The 1,238-nt window shown below is 59.3% G+C and overlaps 1 protein-coding gene across 1 annotated transcript; it reads left to right on the top strand.

The window, feature by feature from the left end:
• On the top strand, positions 1-1,238 carry LOC136788135 (feather beta keratin-like). Its single transcript, XM_066986126.1, has 2 exons — positions 1-145; positions 481-1,238. The coding sequence occupies exon 2, from the start codon at positions 502-504 to the stop codon at positions 796-798; it is 297 nt and encodes a 98-aa protein (XP_066842227.1). The 5' UTR covers positions 1-145; positions 481-501; the 3' UTR covers positions 799-1,238.

Below are 1,238 nucleotides of genomic sequence, written 5' to 3'. Positions count from 1 at the left end.
TGCATGTGAGATGAGCTTGCTAGTAAAAACATTACCTGTGCAAATGGTGCCTCTGGGCCTGGGGCAGTCTGGAACAGTATAAAAAGTCATCCAACAGCAGGCTGCCTCATCCACTTCTCTTGTCTTCTCCTCCTTGGTGAACAAGGTGAGCTGCAAGTGCCTTCTCCTCACTCCCCTCTTGCTCTTCTTCTCCCCTTGGCCTTCTGGCCTTGACCGAGTCTTTGCCTCTGTGCAGCTTTGGTGTGGGCCTTGCCCCTTGACGCTGCTCCCTCCATCACTGTTCTGCACGCCACTGTGGGGGAAGGTGGGAGGAGGTCTTGGGCTGTCTTTGCAGGGGCCCTTGGGGACACAGGCTCGCAAGCCCCTCTCTGTCCTCGCACAGCCTGTCGCTGCTCCCCAGACTATGCCTTCTGTCTTGGCCAGCAGGCTGTCAGGCTGCTGCTGACACGCTGCTTGTTCTTTCCCTGCCCTCTCTCCCAGGTGCGCCTCCATCCCACAGCCATGTCCTGCTACGATCTGTGCCGTCCCTGTGGCCCAACCCCGCTTGCCAACAGCTGCAACGAGCCCTGTGTCCGGCAGTGCCAGGACTCCCGTGTGGTGATCCAGCCCTCTCCCGTGGTGGTGACCCTGCCCGGCCCCATCCTCAGCTCCTTCCCCCAGAACACCGCAGTGGGATCCACCACCTCGGCTGCCGTTGGCAGCATTCTGAGTGAGGAGGGAGTGCCCATCTCCTCCGGGGGCTTTGGCCTCTCTGGCTTTGGTGGCCGCTACAGTGGCAGAAGGTGCCTGCCCTGCTAAAGCCCAGGTGGACGTCCAGTGAGCGCATCGACCAGGAAGCCCGAAGCCAGGTGCCGGACTGAGGACGGAGCTGCTGGCCAGGGTTTCCAGATGGGCTGAATACCCTCGTGGCCTCCTGCAGAGCAGAGAGGGAAGCCAGGGTGCCAGCCTGTGCTGTCTGGAAACACGGCCAGCAGACATCTTCTTCTCCCGCTTTCTTCTCTGCATCATGAGTCCTTGTTGTCTCCTGCTGTTCTGTGCCATGGGTTCATCCGGAAGCAAGTCAAGAGTGTCCTGTTTCTTCTCCCTCTCTCCATGCAAGGGAGGAAGACGTGCATCCCGTTGTGGTGATGGGGGGTCTGACTGCCAGCTGTCCTTGTGGCAGCCTGGGCCGGATCCCTTCCTCCAAGTGCTGCTTTGATTCCTTCTTCAGACTCATTAAAGTTTTTGCTTCAAGGTAA

Source organism: Anser cygnoides, chromosome 33 (genome assembly GCF_040182565.1).
Source record: "Anser cygnoides isolate HZ-2024a breed goose chromosome 33, Taihu_goose_T2T_genome, whole genome shotgun sequence".
Taxonomy (NCBI): domain Eukaryota; kingdom Metazoa; phylum Chordata; class Aves; order Anseriformes; family Anatidae; genus Anser; species Anser cygnoides.
This window is presented reverse-complemented; position numbering and strand designations above follow the sequence as displayed.